The sequence below is a fragment of the Eschscholzia californica genome, unplaced genomic scaffold (assembly GCF_041429995.1).
Source record: "Eschscholzia californica isolate CP2 unplaced genomic scaffold, dmEscCali1.0.p SCAF_3, whole genome shotgun sequence".
Taxonomy (NCBI): domain Eukaryota; kingdom Viridiplantae; phylum Streptophyta; class Magnoliopsida; order Ranunculales; family Papaveraceae; genus Eschscholzia; species Eschscholzia californica.
This window is the reverse complement of record NW_028238420.1, coordinates 19,963,285-19,978,700: the sequence shown is the minus strand read 5'-3', so window position 1 is coordinate 19,978,700 and position 15,416 is coordinate 19,963,285. Positions and strand designations below refer to the sequence as shown.

At 36.6% G+C, this 15,416-nt stretch overlaps 2 protein-coding genes and 1 non-coding gene across 3 annotated transcripts; 2 read left to right on the top strand and 1 right to left on the bottom strand.

Annotated features, from left to right (window-relative positions):
- Positions 1-244: 244 nt before the first annotated feature.
- Positions 245-3,323, top strand: LOC147548922 (uncharacterized). Its single transcript, XM_086670297.1, has 2 exons — positions 245-1,813; positions 2,015-3,323. The coding sequence occupies exons 1-2, from the start codon at positions 307-309 to the stop codon at positions 2,227-2,229; spliced, it is 1,722 nt and encodes a 573-aa protein (XP_086526423.1). The 5' UTR covers positions 245-306; the 3' UTR covers positions 2,230-3,323.
- On the bottom strand, positions 718-824 carry LOC147548923 (small nucleolar RNA R71). The gene has a single exon (XR_015239026.1). It is a non-coding gene; the product is annotated as a small nucleolar RNA R71 (small nucleolar RNA).
- An 8,190-nt stretch (positions 3,324-11,513) lies between the features above and the next one.
- LOC147548921 (putative O-methyltransferase 3) lies at positions 11,514-13,604 on the top strand. Its single transcript, XM_086669946.1, has 2 exons — positions 11,514-12,426; positions 13,081-13,604. The coding sequence occupies exons 1-2, from the start codon at positions 11,668-11,670 to the stop codon at positions 13,378-13,380; spliced, it is 1,059 nt and encodes a 352-aa protein (XP_086526072.1). The 5' UTR covers positions 11,514-11,667; the 3' UTR covers positions 13,381-13,604.
- Positions 13,605-15,416: the final 1,812 nt, after the last annotated feature.

Sequence of the window (15,416 nt, the reverse complement as noted above, 5' to 3'; positions counted from 1 at the left end):
TGTTATTTGCTTACTTGGACGTTTATTTTCTTTGTTTTTTTTTTAGTTTCTTTTTAATTCTTGTTTTCTTTGAGGTACTCCTCCAAGGAGTTTTAAAGGACGAAAGCAAACAAGTTTTGGGATATAAAGGGAGACACAAGAAAAGGGAAGAGGATCAAATTGTGGTAACAAACGCCATCTCTAGTATTGTTCCCTAACCTTTACCTATTTGAGTGGCTTAAGTGCATTTGCATCTTGTCTATTATTGATAGTAGTAGTTGAATTGAACACTTGTGATTGCTTGCATTTTGTTTTAATTGTGCTTCAATGGATATTTATGGGAATGATAATTGGAATGATGGGTATGAGGTTCATCGACCGCTTAGAAGTCTTAGAGACTACCTTGAACCTAATATGGCTAGCATACCTTCATGCATCATATTTCCGAGTAATGAGTGTGATTTAGACATAGACCCTGAGATTATCCCATTACTTCCTATATTCCGAGGCCTAGAGAATGAAGATCCATATTTTCATTTGAGAGAGTTCGATGAGATTTGCTCGATACTCCCAATCAATGGAGTACTTGAGGAAGTCGTTAAGCTCAAACTATTTCCATTATCATTAAAAGAAAAGTCGAAGATATGGTTTCATTCTCTAAGGCCTAGGACTATAAGAAGTTGGGATGAGATGACTAGGGCGTTTTTGAAAAAGTTTTTCCCAATCCATCGAACCAACACCTTAAGAAGAGAAATTATGAATTTTGAGCAACACAAAGATGAGACCTTCTTTGGGTGTTGGGAGAGATTTAAAGACCTCCTTCTCACATGTCCACATCATAACTATGAAATATGGAGGGTCATCGGGTTCTTTTACGATGGCTTGACCTCCAAAATGAAACACTTCGTGGAAGTGATGTGCAACGGAGGGTTTATGAGTAAAAATCCTAATGAGGCTTGGGAGTATCTCGACCTCTTAGCGGAGAAGGCCCAAGATTGGGACACACCCGTTAAGAGTGACAAAGATATAGCCGAAGGAAACCATTACTCAAAAGGAGGCATATGCTTTTTAAAGGAGAACGGGAAAGTAGAAGATAAAATTGCCTACATGACTCGGAAAGAATTTATAGATATGCATGATGGTGATTTAGCGATTGATAGTGTCTGTAGCATTTGTGCAAGTCGAGAACACCTAGCGAGTAAATGCCCTACTATTTCTCTTTGTCGAGATGTCTCGCTAGGATGCACAAATGTCGTAAACACTCATATGAAGCCCGTAGGTTCGAGGAGTGATGTCTTTACCAATGATTATGAGAATCTTCAAGAGCCCTTAGTTAGTTCTTATGCGTCTCATCATGAGAGAACTCTTGAAGATGTTTCGAAATCATTTTATGAGGCAAAAACTCAGATTAGCCAAAACACCTTGCACGCCCTTGAAGAGATGGAGGAAAAATTAAAAGACATCGAGAAAAGGGTTTCACAACCCCAAACTCCAACAGATCTCAAGGGTATAGGTGAGGGTAATACACCTAGTGCTAATGTTAAGTCCAACTTCATTCTTGGAAGTGATGAAATGATTAGATTGGATACTCTTATGAAGGTAGACATACCCGAGGATCTTACAAATTCCGAGAGAGGAGATGGACATAACGAGGTTTTAAAGTCGAAATCTGAGTCTGAACTAGTTGATGAACCTCATTCCACTTCTCATAAACAATTGTTCCCTACTCGTGATATGAATATGCTTGCATTGATAGTTAAGAGGGACAATACTACTAGTGCTCAGGAGAATCATAACGACATGACTAATTTTTTACCTGAGACCTTTGTAGCTAGTAAAAATGGACGAGATGTGGATGCCCTCTTGAGCGGGGCTATAGATTTCCCTAAGGACACATATGATATCGAGACAAGAATAATGTTTAAAGGATTGGTTGAACCCTCACTTAAGGAAACATCTGACTTAGTCTTGAGCCTTATGGGCAACCCCTTAGGTTTTAGTTCGACATCTCAACCAATATCTCAAACATATGTAGATCCTTTTAGTGAAATGCATGTTTTCCCTGTTATTATATCAAACTTTGTTGCATTGTCATCATCCAAGTTTGGGGATTACCTCTTATTTTTTACCGTCTCACTTATGTACCAATGTCATTACATTGTTGTGAGACGGTTCTTACCGGTTACATCTTTTCTTTGGGAAGACCCCCAAATCTTTCGTCTTTTGTTATATGATTGGTTGGTCTATTGAGGTGGGACCTTGATGTTTGTGGGTAGCATCTCTGAAAACCCTCCACGAGACAAAACTCGTGCTCTCGTGCATACGAGAGACTAAAAGGCTTGTTGCATAGCTTGATGCAATCGAGTGATCCCGCGTGAGTGGTCATTTTTATATGGTCATGTTTATGTTTCATTCTTATTCTATTATTGATGTGTTAGGAGCGTTTCTCAATTTGTATACTTTTGGGACGTGGTTCGTTCCAAGTTTGGGGATGGCGTTGGACTTATCATCAACTTGGAACTCGAATACTTAAATCTTGGTAGTATCACTTTTTATCTCCTTCGGCTATGGTAATATCCTTCCACTATTCTCTTTAACTTATTGTACCTCTTATCTTTTGGTGAGTATATGTTTAGTACATTGAGGACAATGTTAGTTTTAAGTTTGGGGATGGGGATACTACCATTTAGTCGCATGACATCATGACCTTAGATTTCAAAAGGCAAGAGGGTTCAACAAATTGACCAAATTTGAAAATTTTTGGGTAGATTTGGTATGACTCTAGTGGTATTTTTAAGTATGTTGATACATGTGGTTCTTTCTTGATAAATCTTATGCATGCTCTTAGTCTTTTCATGAATGTTTAGCCCTTTGGTGTTGGTGTGTTATCATGTGAGTAGCATCTTAAGGAAGAAGGAACACTTCTAAGTGACCTAAAATAGTCATTAGTGGAGACTTAAACCCATGTGAGATATCTGAGCCTTTTTATTTCTTTTGAGTGTACTCTTCCGCGCTAACTCCGAGTAGAATGAAGAGCTACTCAACTTCGCAACTTTCAATGGAGCTTAGAAGATCTCATGAGCTCAACTTCCTTAGCCACTAGGAGTGACATCAGGATAGCGAATAAACCTTACTCTTGTAGTCCATGAAACCCGATAATGGTGTCAACTTTAGGAAAACGGATACTCCACCATCCATTCATCATACTACTCTCGAGAATGAAGGCATGAAAAGTAAAGAAGAAAGGATGTGAAAGCAAAATGTGAAAGCAAAGGTGATTTGTTGAGAATACTAGTTGTATTTTTGTTTTGGTGTTTGAGTATGTGTGTAAAAAAGAAAAGAAAGGGAAAAGAAAGTGAAAAAGTGAAAAAAAGGAAAAAAAAAAAAGAAAAAAGAAAAATAAAAAGAGAAAAGGAAGAAAAAAAGAAAAAACAAAAAACAAAAAACAAAGAAAGTTTATTTATATGTGTTATTTTGTGTAAGTGTTATGATAATAAAGTATTCAATGCAAGAAGTTAAGTTTAAAGGTTGTTTGAGTGTTCTTTTATCATTGAAGGCGTCGACATTCTCGGGATTTCATCATCTTCCATTCCATCACTTGTATCCGTTTACCTTTAGGAGACATTATTAGAGGGTAGAGTGGGTGAGAAGGGTGAGTGAGCTTCCCCATTTCGTTAGTGGTTATTTCCATTCCTAAGAGATCATTTCGTTTTATAACTTGTTATCCTCATTTAATTTTGTATGTGTTAAGTTTACTTCATTCCATACTCACACATGAGAGTAAACCATCATGATTCGTTTTTGAGTGATTTCATGTTTAAGAGCGTATGACCGTGAGGCCAAAGTCGAGGCGAAATGTGCTATGATAGGAAACAAGGTTTTGTTACTTTAACCTTGGATGATACTCATGATGATGGGATACTTACATTTGAGTATAAAACTATTAGTGAGGAGATTCTTAGCATGCTTTTGTGTTTATTGGTTTGATTCATATGTTTGACATACTTAAGTCTCTCACTTGTTGATCATCACCTTATTTGCATCGATAGTTGAACCCTTATGTCTCTTGGAAATCTAGAACTTTGTGGGTGTATTCACTGGAAACCCTCACGAGACAAAACTCGTCCTTTAGGGGCAACCTAGGGGTTTAAAGGCTTGTTGCATACGCTAAATGCAACCGGGATGCCTCCGAAAGTGAGTTAGGCTTTTATTTTGTTTTATTTGCTCGAGGACTAGCAAAGTTTAAGTTTGGGGATCTTGATGTGACACTAAAATGTCACATTTGGAGAGCCTAACTTAGACTAATTATTCCTTTTCGAGTGTTATCAATAATATTTTATGTGTTTTTCATGTTAGGTACCTATTTTGGAGTTAGACATGAAAATCGGAATAAAGGGAGCGAATCATCACTATCATTTCATGTGCCGAAAATGAGAGAAAAAGACTTCAAGCAAATCAAATGACAAGTATAGTCAATGACGAGTCCGACGGTGAAAACGGTATTCAATTCGGAGTCCGGACGGGGAAGATGTGGAAAAAAGAAGTCCGAGGGTATTCTAGTCCGTTGTAAGAATTTGAAGATGTAGAGACAAGGATGGAGGCACTCTCTTTGTTTCTAAATCAAAGCCCAAAACCAAGTCCAAGCCCAAGAAATATTAAGAGAAGAAGAATTGGGTAGAGATTTTATAGGCACCCATTTGTGGTCTAAAGACTTAGTCAAGTTTGACTAAGTCTAGGGTTTGACTCAAGTTAGAGTAAGGGGGCAAAGGCTACTATTCATCTTCTTCTTCATTCATCAACTACACAACTTGGAAGGGAGAGAGAAAAAAGGTGCTAGGGTAGTGCTTGAAGTTTTAGGGTTTCTGAGAAAGGCAAGAGAGAAGGTGAAGGGGGACCGGCCAAGCTAGGTCGGCCAGCACTAAGGCCGGCCAAAGCTTGGCCGGAACAGCAGCTCGGGAAAGCATGGAGCACGGGAAGCACGAGCAAGACGCGTCCTCAGCTGCAGCAGCTTCCACGGGACGCGTCTGAGCTCGGTTGTGCACATTCCAAGGCTCGGGACAGTTGCTCGTGTGGAGGGACAGCAGCTCGGGTTTCTTCATGAGCTCGGGATGAAGTGTACCAGCTCGGGACGGGCATTGGAGAGCTCGGCCGGAAGCTATCTTGCTCGGGACGAAGCTCACAAGCACGGGACGGCTGCACTCGGCTCGGAACAGTACATCTCTTGGCCGGATCTAGGGTTTTGGCCGGATTTAGTCACCTTCTTTGGCCGGAGTTTTCTAGGGTTTCCGGCCACTTTATTGGTTCGAAACCTTAGGGCTTTTGCTCCCCATCATCTTGGCTAGCTTCCCATGTAGTTTGACTTGATTTTGAGCTAGAAATTTCTAGAGAGAGAAAGCTAGGGTTAGCTTTAATGGAGGTTGTGTTCTAAATGGAGAAGATGATGGTGGTCGCTATGGGGAACCCAGAATTTGCTAAGGGGAGATCGGCTGAACCTTAAAGACTCATATTTTCCGACGATCTTAGCCTCGAACCACATCGAAAAAGGAAGATTCTCTCACCATTTCCTTTCCATTTCTTATTAAATCGCCATGTTAGCTAACTTTAGTGTGTCGATGAAATGTGATGAATTCATGATTATGTTTAATATGATTTGATGTTTTGATTATGAATTGATGTTCATTTAATTCGATTATCGTTTTGATCATATTTTCATGTGTCTTGTCATGCACTTCACATAGTTAGGCGACTAGACAACACTTTCGTTGACTCGGGATTAATCGATTATGATGTTTGTTTGACTAAGTATGATCTCCGGATATACGTAGTGCTTATAGACATCACTTTAGGAGTCGAATACCGATTGTACCTCGACACATCAAATCGGACTACACATAGTCGTAGGTTTATCACTATGGATTCCCGGACTTCGACACCTCTCTCGCTTATTTGTCGCCCGAATCGAGTCTTACCGTCTCCCGACTCTTGTTCCTCCGAACTCTTCTCTCGAATCTCTCTCGCCCGTTTACATTGATTGTTTAGTTTAGTTTACTTGTTTTCTTCTTTTGTTTACTTATTCGATCAAATACCCCCATTATCTTTGTTTCTTTCCTTTTTAGTCTAAGTTAGCTTGTAATATCTAGACCGAGAGATAAGACCCTTCGATATCCAAACTACCTTCCTATCCTTGGATCGATCCCGGCTTTGCCGGATTACTACTTGATACCTCCGCTTGGGTGTGCAACCTTTTCGGGTGCATCAGTAACGCATGGGTTGTCACCATTAATATCGATTTCGTAACCCCCTGACGGATATATCTGGGGTACAATCATCTTGAATGACTGTAATGTCTCTCCAACGGATATATGGGAGGAGGTTTGTCGAGGATTTAAGGGCGGACCTCTTTATCCAAGGCTAGATGTGCTGTCGTATATGGGTCTCTCGAGAAGGTGAGGGTAGACCTCTTCTTCCAGGGCTGGAAATGCTTACGTATTTCGACCAGGTGAGGAGGTGAGGGTGAACCTCTTCCTCCGGGGCTGGAAGTGCTCCTTCACCTTGGCGTTGCTGCGTGGTATCCGAAGATGAATGGATTGGGCTCATTAGCCATTAGTTCACGGGCTTCGTCACCGAGTAAGCCCATTAATCGTGAATTTTTTGTCGCACTCCTGGTGACGTATTTTGGCCCATACAAGTATAAAAGTGTAGACAAACTACTTTTACGAAATAAATGTAAGAATATCATTAAGACCACACAAGGGTAAAAATGTCATTTTAGTATTATACGAGCGTAAGAATGTCATTTTGATAACATAAAGGTTGATATTATAAGAGGGTAAAAATGTAATTTTGAATACATAAAGCCAAAATGTCATTTTGACGACTTGGTAAACATGTCATTTGGTGAGAAGGTAAAAAAATGTCATTTGCCCTGTATAAGTAAAAGTGTGTTTTGGTAAATGTTTGGGTAAAAATATCATTTTTGAACATATATGGAGATAAATATTAGGTTTCAAGTATTTGAATATATTAAAATATATTTATTTTGATTTTTGACTTTCCACGGAATTAAAAGTGAGTTATTTTATGATAATAGATTCTCTAGGGAATTAAAGCCATGGAGTTATAATTCGTACCAAACGGTGGAAATACCTATTTCCACGAAAATTCTTTTATTTCCATGAAAATAGGTGATATCAAACACACCCTTAGAGAAATAAAGGTATTAGGGGTTGAAGATTGGATACGCTTACACTTGTTTCAAGATCTCGAGATAAATATAATGATCAACAACTAAAATTAGAAATAAAACTAATTTAAATTGCATATTCAAATTTGAGAAAAAACATTAGTTACTATTGAGAGAATTGGTATTTAGTGTGAAATTTAGTTATTTAAAAAGATGACTAGTTGACATTCACAACACTGAGTAGATTTGTGGACAAAAACTTACTTATGATCTAGAAAAACTACTTTCTCTCTCTAAAGGTAACTTCAGATCAAAGTCGTTTCATAGTTTTCAACCAAACCCTCGCCGGATCCGGCGAGGGTTTCGAGCAAGATGACTCTCTTCTTCCCGTCTTTCTGTTGATATGGGTCTTATTTCTCTATCTTTCTCTCCAATCAAAGTTCACAGTCAAATTACGCCAGATCCGGCAAGGGTTTCGAGCGAGATGATTTTATCGGATCACAGATCTTCCCGTCGTTGTGGCTATGTGTGTTGCGGGGGTTGTTGTGGTGAGTATGTGTTAGTAATGTAGTGGCTTTGGGGTTGTTAAGGCTTGGTGGTAATGGTGGTCTGTGGTGGTATTTTGTGGTTATGGTGGTCCGGTGGTGATTGTGTGGAAATGGTGGTTGTGCTCATCTAGTTTATGGTGGTGTCCATGGTTTGGTGATCTTGGTGGTGGGTTTTTTGTGGTGGTAGTTTGTGGAGGGGATTTTGTTGTAATGGTGGTGGTGGTTTGTGGTGGTGATTTTGTGGTGATGGGGTGGTCTGCATCGGTTTGTGGTGGCGATGTTGAGACGTAAAAGATCTTTCTACAACACAAGTTGATAGGAATAGAAGAAGGATTCGTGCAAAGAAATGGGATTGGAAAACATCTTGTTTCGTGTTTTATTAGTATTATTGTAATAATTTTGTCGACCTTTAGGGTCTTTTCATTCTCGATCTTCAGGATCTTTTGTCGGCCTTTAAGGTCTTTGAGTCAGTGTCGTGTCAATTTCTGTCCCTTCATGAGGCACTTTACATTCGAAAGTTCTTTGAACTTATCTTATGTAACTCTCATGAAGTTCAGGAGAGAAATAAGAATTATCTACCATGTAACTTCGTGATTGTTATTACTTATGAATGAAAGTATGGTTTTGCTAAAAAAAAAAAAAGAAAACACTGAGTAGACGTGTAGATTTCGTCAATTTACAAAAATGATCCCGGCCCAAGTTTACATTATGATTCTTCCTAACAGAGAATATAGTATGTAGGTCCTCTTCACTCATTAACAACAAATTTTGAGTTGAATGAGCAGAATATTATTAATAAATATTCTAAATACAGGAAATTGGGCCGAAGGCCTAATTTTCGGATTTTTTAGGTTAAAAAGACATCTCATCTTTTTAAAGAGCTAGACTCCAAATAACTTTTCAAAATGTTCTTGGAGGACAATCTTGTAGGCACTTACATTTTTAAGGTCAGAAATATCCTTTGTCTAATGAAAAATACCAAAAAAACAAATTTCTAATAAACTAGGAAGTTGTTTTCTACCAATGAAAAAATCAAACGAGCGTGGTGGATTGGACGATTTTACCGAGTTGATTATATAAGGTCGAAAATGATTTCCTGATTTTTTTTTTATCAAATATATTTTAGGTTAGGTAATTGGATCTCTTTAATTGTTGTTTGAAGATGATTTTGAAGGTTTTGAGTTAGTTTTTTGTGAAGAATTCTAGAGAGAGAAAGTTGTAATTTTCAAGTTTTCAATCTTTAGGATTGAAGTAATTTTTTTGCTATGTTAGTTATGATGTTTTGATGTTTATGTTCAAACTTATTTGTTGGATTTATATGGAAGTATAGTTGATGCAAGTAATGTGTTTGATAAAATTCTTGAAAGAGATTTTGTTGCTTGGAATGCAATATTAGTTAGTTATACAAGATTTGGGTTGGTTGAAATATCTATAAAGTTGTTTGATGAAATGTCGGTGAGAATGTTTGTTCTTGGATAATCATGATAAGTACTTATGTTCAAATTGAAAATTTCATGAAAGCTTTAGAAGTTTTTCGAAGAAATATAAAAAGATGGTGCTAGAGCTTATAAAATGACTATTATGATTTTGTAGGGGTTTTAGCTAATTTTTTTATACAACATTCTATTAGACAAAATATAATAATTTGTTATAAAGTCAATGTTAAATCAATTCAAAAACTAATTTGCAAACTATTTACAAGGTGTTTGCAAGGTTATAGCAAGGTTGTGCAAGTTGTTTGCAAGGCACTGCAAGCTCCTTGCAAGGCTCTGCAAGATGCTTGCAAGGCAGTGCAAGGTGTTTGCAAGGCTATCCAATGTGTTTGCAAAAATCATGCAAGGTATTTGCAAGGCTCTGCAAGGTGTTTGCAAGTTTATGCAAGGTGTTTGCAAAAGTCATGCAAGGTGTTCGCAAGGCTCTGCAAAGTGTTTGCAAGGCTCTGCAAAGTGTTTGCAAGGCTCTGCAAGGTGTTTGCAAAAATCATGCAAGGTGTTTGCAAGGCTCTGCAAGGTATTTGGAAGGCAGTGCAAAGTGTTTGCAAGGCAGTGCAAGGTGTTTGCAAGGTATTTTCTTAGACCAGGGTCAGGTTGGTCTTTTCACTGAAATAGAAAATTACATAATTGCCACCAGGGAGGTGAAGCCTAAAAAACTTTGATGTATCTTTTTTAACCAAATTCATAATTTCTTAGAGAGTTTTGCCCAAATTCCTTCGGTAAAATGTACTATTATTACTGAAACTCACGTAACTCTATTTTGCTTAGAGAGGATTGGTGTTTAGATTTTAGAGTATAGTTTTAAGAAGTTTAATGTATGATTAATTTCTTGTTAATGGCTGACCCTTTTCTTTAATATTAATATGAGCGGCCTACCATCTTGGACTCTATTATCCTTCCTCTACAAATAGAAGAAACATAACAACATGCAGCAAAATGTTATTTCATGAAAAGGTCCAAACTTACCTAATGTGGTTTATTTAATTAAGAAAATGAGGAAGGATAATAGAGTCAAAGATGGTAGAGTCTAAACTAACCTAATGTAGTTTATTGATAAGGGAGATGCTAGAGTGCCCAGTTTTTTGGGCATTTTAATACCCAGCTGACGTGGAATCACTAAAAGACAAGATTTTTTCAAAGTTTGACTACGGTGGGGACCGCTTTTATTTCTAAATGAGGAAATATGTCACCCTCTAAGTACCAATTTCTAAGTCACTCTATCATTTCCCTATGGATAATACATGTTCAAATAATGTATTGAAGTTGGAATATTACTTAATCAACTTGTCTGGTGGGCTTTCCCTTTCACTAATCTTAATTAGCTAGTATAGCCCCACATCTCTGACTTACTTATCTTTCCCTCTAGAAGAAAACTTACTTAATTGAGAAAATTGGCATTTAGGCTATAGAGTTAGGTTTACACTACATCGAGTGCTATATTTTATGTAGAAATTGACATTAAACTAATATTAATCAATTAAGTAATTGTTGGATTTCCCTTTCACTTGTCTTACTCTAGTCAAGTGTCATAGAAAAATTTGCAAAAAAAGCCCCCTTAACCTATGAATTAAAATTAACCCCATTTGAATTTACTTAAATGAGGAAACAGTCGTCAAGACCAAAATTTTATCAAGTAATATGTGACTTACATAAATCTCATACATGACCTACCTTTGGCCAGTTTTAAAACGGATTGTTAAACATAACATTAGTGTGGGTGTCACATATATACCTAAGGTACCACAGTATATAATATTTTAATTTATGTTAAAAGTGTCTTGAATATGAGTCGATATCTAAATAGATTTGCGACTTGTGAAAGGTATCGAAACAAAATTTTGGATACATTTAGCAAGGCTCATCTCAAAAGAAGAGCTGATCCAAGAGGTATGCATGTCAATTTCAGAATCAGTAATTTAGAGTCGGTGAGGAGGTGAGATTTTGTGTAACTTGTTATTCTTATCATAGTGAAAATTATCCCGATGTTATTCGCCGTGGAGTAAATTTAACAAACCCAATCACATAAATCTCATCTTGTTTTCGATGTGATTGTTTACTCTTTTTTATTGTTTTTCTTGTACCACTTGATTTCCTCATAACATTTTTTTTTATTATTCTATCACATAAATCCACAGAGGAAAAACTACACATATCTAAACACCACAAAATAAGAAAGTAACAAAATTAATATTTCTTTTACTTCATCATCAGTACTAGACACCATATGGAACAAGGGATAACACAAGAATGAGGTGCCGTTTGGGTGTATCCTTAGTTCAATATTTTCAGGTCTTAGGTGGGATATAAGCTGACCAATAAGGTAAATGTTAGTTAATATAAAGGCTGTCATCCTACGGTATGTCTGGCCCACTCCTGCATTATATATACGTCTCACTTGTACCAATTGAGTACTGAAGCAACTTCAGATTAATCCCATCTTAGAACACTTACTACTAATCAAGATATGAATTCTCAAACAGAGATGATGGAACTTGTGAGTCAAGTCTGCAAATTAATGTTCAGCTATATGAATTCTATGTCTCTGAAATGTGCTGTTGAGTTAGGGATACCAGATATAATCCACAACCATGGAAAGCCCATGACTTTCTCTAGCCTCGTCGACGCTTTGTCCATACCACCCGAGAGAACCAATCACTTCAATCGCTTGCTTCGTTTCTTGATTCACTCAAAGTTCTTTACTATGAAGAAACTTGATGAAAATGAAGAAGGGATTGATCTAACTCCTTTATCAAGTCTTGTTATAAAAGGGACCCCACATACTATGTCATCTTTGGTTCTTGCTATGGTTAATCCAGTTCTTATAACTCCAATGGATTTCTTAGGTCCATGGTTTCAAGGGAAAAGTGGCGAATCTACAGCATTTGAGATTGCTCATGGAGTACAATTTTGGAATTTCACAGAGCAAAATCCTAAGTTTGGAAAGGCTTTTGATGATGCAATGGCTAATATCTCTCTTTCACAGATAACTGCAATTGTGAATGAGGGTAAGGAAGTATTTCAAAATTTGAAATCATTGGTTGATGTTGGAGGTGGTAATGGGGCTGTAGCTCATGTCATTTGTGAAAGCTTTCCAGACTTGAAATGCTTTGTTCTTGACCTTCCAAATGTGGTTGCAAATGTCCCAAAGATTCATGATAACATAGACTTCATTGGTGGTGACATGTTCGAATCCATTCCTCATGCAGATGCTATCTTATTGAAGGTGAAGTTACTTTTCTTTCGTTTTTTAATATTTCAATGTTTTTTTTTTAATATGGAATGAATAGGATTTTTATGTTTACTTTCAATATCCGATCTGAAATCTGGCTTGACTTTTGAATGGACTCAAATCTTATTTCAAACGGTTACTTTTATCTTAGTTGTGCATCTGACCCATCTAAATGGCCGCCTCAAATTATATTTCGTCCAATTGAATCAAGCATAGAATTAGTATGAATTAAGAGCTAATCTTGTAGAAACTTTACATGATCGTTTTGCGTCTGATTAAAACAAGTCTTACTTCAAACCACTCAAATTCAGACGTATTGGAAGTACACTAGATAATTTAGCATATAATTGCCCACAAATGATCATTAAGAGTTTTGACTTTTATGGGTTGTTTCAAATTTTTTATTTGTTTCTCCAAGAATTCAACATGTCTACATCTAACTAGCGATGTTAAAAGTAATGATAGTTTATATCGATTCAAATGTTTATCTTTCGGTTTTGACTGAAAAATATAAGTATGACTGAATCCTTCTTGGTCCTCGGCGAGTCAGACGAGTCAAATGTTGAATAAATAATATCAGATTAAATTTTAAAAGGGCAAACGAAAACCATCTAAATATGATATTCTTTTTACTATGTCAAATGACAGCATACTCTCCATAATTGGAACGATGATGATTCAATTAAAATCTTGAAGAAATGTAGAGAAGCTATTCCAACAAAAGGAGGAAAAGTGATTATAGTAGAAGTTGTAGTGCAGCATGAGAAGAGCCTAGAACGTCCTCCATCCGACGTTGAATTTTACATGGACCTTATGATGATGACTACGTTTGCAAGCAAAGAAAGAACCGAAGAAGAATGGAAAAAACTTCTTGTGGAGTCTGGTTTTAGTGATTACAAGATAACCTATCTTATGGGCCATGGCTCTATTATTGAAGCTTTTCCTTAATGAGGATACAACTATTTTACAACAAGATTTCAATCGAAAAAAAAGATTTACTTTTTCCATTGCAGGGAACATAGATCAAGTATGTTATCGAGGTTGTAGAATTGAAATCTTGTAAAGTGCGGGTGAAGTTGTATTGAAAGAATCTCGTGTGAGTTTGTTTATGTATAAGGTCATTACACCTCAATGTAATGTATCATTAATAAAAGGCTTCTATTAAGATTAAACTATGTATTGTTTTTTTTCGTTGAAAGTCAACTAGCATTACAACATAAACAAATAACTGAAGTATTACAATATCGTGGTAAGGGTTGTTGGAGATTAGAAGGTATAGTACACCTTTCAACAAAAAAGAAAAAAAAGCTGTAGTACACCAACACAAAGAATACAGGGCGCCAAGCCAAAACTAAATATGCAAACAGAAACTAAATATGCAGATTAGAAGGTTGTACACCTCGTTAAATTCTGTTTGCATATTTAGTTTTGGCTTAGCTTTTCGATTAATTTCATAATCGGATCAATTTCTAAGATAGGTTCGATAGCTTCAGCGAACTTTCAGTACTAACACATACAATCCGAACTACAGTTTATTCATATTAGTTTCACTCTAGATTATCAAAACGAAGAAATTTATGCAGCCAAATTACTATTTTCTTGGAGGCCAATGTGAATCACTTCTTCCTTTGAATTCTCCACAGTATTTGACATTAATGATGCACATCAATTTAATAAATTTGGGTGTTTTTAGTCAAGTTCTGATTGGAATTATGTTTCTTCCCTTCTTGGATGAATTAGAGTAGTTGGTGTTGGGGTCCCTCCTTATATAAAAATGAATCCTAATTGAAATAGGATTTTCCCTATTCTTTTTGGGTGAAATAGGTTTCCTATTTCAAGCCTAAAAAAGAATCCTATTTCTACTGGAATACCTCCCTATTTATCAAAAAGGGAATGAAAGGGAAGAAAATATTCATACTTTCAAGTCAGAAAGTGTCCTCTCAGATAATCTTCTCTGATGATATCTTCTCAGATTAGAGAGAGAGATCAGAGAGATGCGACAGAGAGAGAGAAAATCCTCTCAGATCATGTTTTCTCAAATGGGAGAGAGAGATCAGAGAGATGGGACAGAGAAAGAAGGTGAGATTTCTGAAGTGATCTTCTCAAGAGAGGTTGAAAGGGAAGAATACTAGTTTGAAGAAAAGTAGATTATTAATCTAATGAAGCAATTTAGCTAGTTTGTGTTAAACTTCTTCATTCTTTGTGGTAATCTAGGATTTGTTCAAATCTTAAGGAGTAAGAAATCTTTGTATCCCTTTTCTTGTTTGGTTTATCCACCATAGGTTTGATGAAGAATTGGTTAATCCTCTATTTGTTTAAGGAAGAGTTGTTATCAAAGAGTGTTTCCACACATGCATCTTGAAGAGTTGGTTAATCCTCTATTTGTTTAGGGAAGATTTGTTATCCAAGAGTGTTTCCACACATCTTGAAGAAGGGTTTATTCACCATAGCTTTGGTGAAGAATTGTATAACCCATTATTTAATCATAATGGAAGAATTCTGGACTAGGTCCCGTGGTTTTTTTTTTTTACCTTCTATCTTGGAGGGGTTTTTGCCACGTTAAATTATCTTGGTGTCCCCACTTTACTTTCGCATCTTTTATCTTCATATTCCTGAACAAGTTAATTAGGTTATTTTTTCCTAACAAGTGGTATTAGAGCTGAGGCTAGATTTATTGTTCAAAAATATAAAAGTGAAACAGTAGTACGCAATTTACACACGATTCAAGTGAATTCATGAATGAGACTTGAATGCAATTGGAATGTAAGATATCAGTGGTTTTAAGACATTATTGAAGAAAAAGTGTTGAAGATCAAGAAAATCCATTTTAGCTCCTCTACTTGAGACACCGAGTAGTCAATTTGTTATCCTGCCTTTAAGTTTAGCTAGAACCCAAACGGTGGTTAGACGAAGAACACCTTCTTCTTTAGACTAGATAGATAGTTGGGAACTATTCTTTCTTTCTTTCTCTACTTGATGTTGTA

Excerpts from the sequence above, each read along its gene's own strand:
- LOC147548922 (XM_086670297.1), top strand. The coding sequence starts at position 307 with ATGGATATTTATGGGAATGATAATTGGAATGATGGGTATGAGGTTCAT. Across the intron at positions 1,814-2,014 it reads ACCTGAGACCTTTGTAGCTA|ATCCTTTTAGTGAAATGCAT; the intron begins GTAAAAATGGAC and ends AAACATATGTAG.
- LOC147548921 (XM_086669946.1), top strand. The coding sequence starts at position 11,668 with ATGAATTCTCAAACAGAGATGATGGAACTTGTGAGTCAAGTCTGCAAA. Across the intron at positions 12,427-13,080 it reads CAGATGCTATCTTATTGAAG|CATACTCTCCATAATTGGAA; the intron begins GTGAAGTTACTT and ends GTCAAATGACAG.